This window comes from Salmo trutta, chromosome 33 (genome assembly GCF_901001165.1).
Source record: "Salmo trutta chromosome 33, fSalTru1.1, whole genome shotgun sequence".
NCBI lineage: Eukaryota > Metazoa > Chordata > Actinopteri > Salmoniformes > Salmonidae > Salmo > Salmo trutta.
The window spans coordinates 32,608,086-32,609,257 of NC_042989.1; the positions used below are offsets into that span (position 1 = coordinate 32,608,086).

A 1,172-nucleotide genomic window follows, 5' to 3' on the forward strand; every position below is an offset into this window, starting at 1 on the left:
GGCTTCCACCAAGAGTAACACACAACAGGTAATGCTTTTTCCATTCAGTATGTTGTGTTTCCAATGTATTTTTTACAGTTTTTTTGTGTTTATCAGTTATCAACTTCTGATATTAATATGTTGCTTTTGAATGATTTGTTAATTTTTCTTGTCAGATTATTGCCACCCGCCACTATGATGTGCTTGTTGAAATCAATTGGAGTATCCCTCATCCTGTCCATACTTCTGTACATGGCAGACTCTTATCCAAACAGTGACATGACAAACGGTAAACTTTACGTTACATTACTGTGAAAGTACTGTTTTTGTCCAAATGACCAGTGAGTTGTTCTTGGAGATGGCCTACTGTTGTCATTAGAGAATATAAATTGGTACATGACCTCCTTATTGCCAAAGTGTGTGCTTACAAGGATGAGAGACACACATTGGCGGTACAAGGTGCATAAAGTTTACAGATCAGATTGTTCATTTGATTTTCAATTAATTTATGTCTTCACTATCTTCACAGTGGGCTGTGAGGAATGCAAACTAAAGGAGAACAAAGTATTCTCAAACCCGGGCGCCCCTGTCTACCAGTGTACAGGCTGCTGCTTTTCCAGAGCTTATCCAACCCCACTGCATTCTAAGAAAACCATGTTGGTCCCAAAGAACATCACCTCTGAAGCCACATGCTGTGTTGCGAAAGAAGGGAAAAGGGTAAGACAATATAGCTAATTAAGTGTAGGAGTTGGGATTGTTATCCTCAGCTACACAAAGTTTGATCATCTGACATGACGACATTCCTAGTGTCATGCACATAACATGTAAATGTAACATTTAACAAGAACTAGAATGAACCCGAAACCATCTCTCTTGCTCTTGATTCTTCTCCTTCTCCTCCTCTCTCAGGTGGTGGTGGACAACATCAAGCTGACGAACCACACAGAGTGTTGGTGCAACACCTGTTATCACCATAAGTCATAAACTGTCTGTGGGGCCAGAAATATCCTTATCGCAGAAGTAAAAGCTTGGCAACAGATACTAGGCATTTTGCACAACATATTCCTGAAGTGTTTTAAGAGAAATCACATCTTAAGAGATTATTGGCTGCGTTTAAACAAGCAGCCCAATTCTGATATTTTTTCCAGTAATTGGTCTTTTGACCAAACACGTCAGCTCTTTTCACATCAGAT

The 1,172-nt window shown here is 39.6% G+C and overlaps 1 protein-coding gene across 1 annotated transcript; it reads left to right on the plus strand.

The window, feature by feature from the left end:
• Positions 1-1,172, plus strand: LOC115172139 (glycoprotein hormones alpha chain 1). The gene is made up of 4 exons (XM_029729307.1): positions 1-28; positions 156-268; positions 509-696; positions 889-1,172. The coding sequence occupies exons 2-4, from the start codon at positions 175-177 to the stop codon at positions 961-963; spliced, it is 357 nt and encodes a 118-aa protein (XP_029585167.1). The 5' UTR covers positions 1-28; positions 156-174; the 3' UTR covers positions 964-1,172.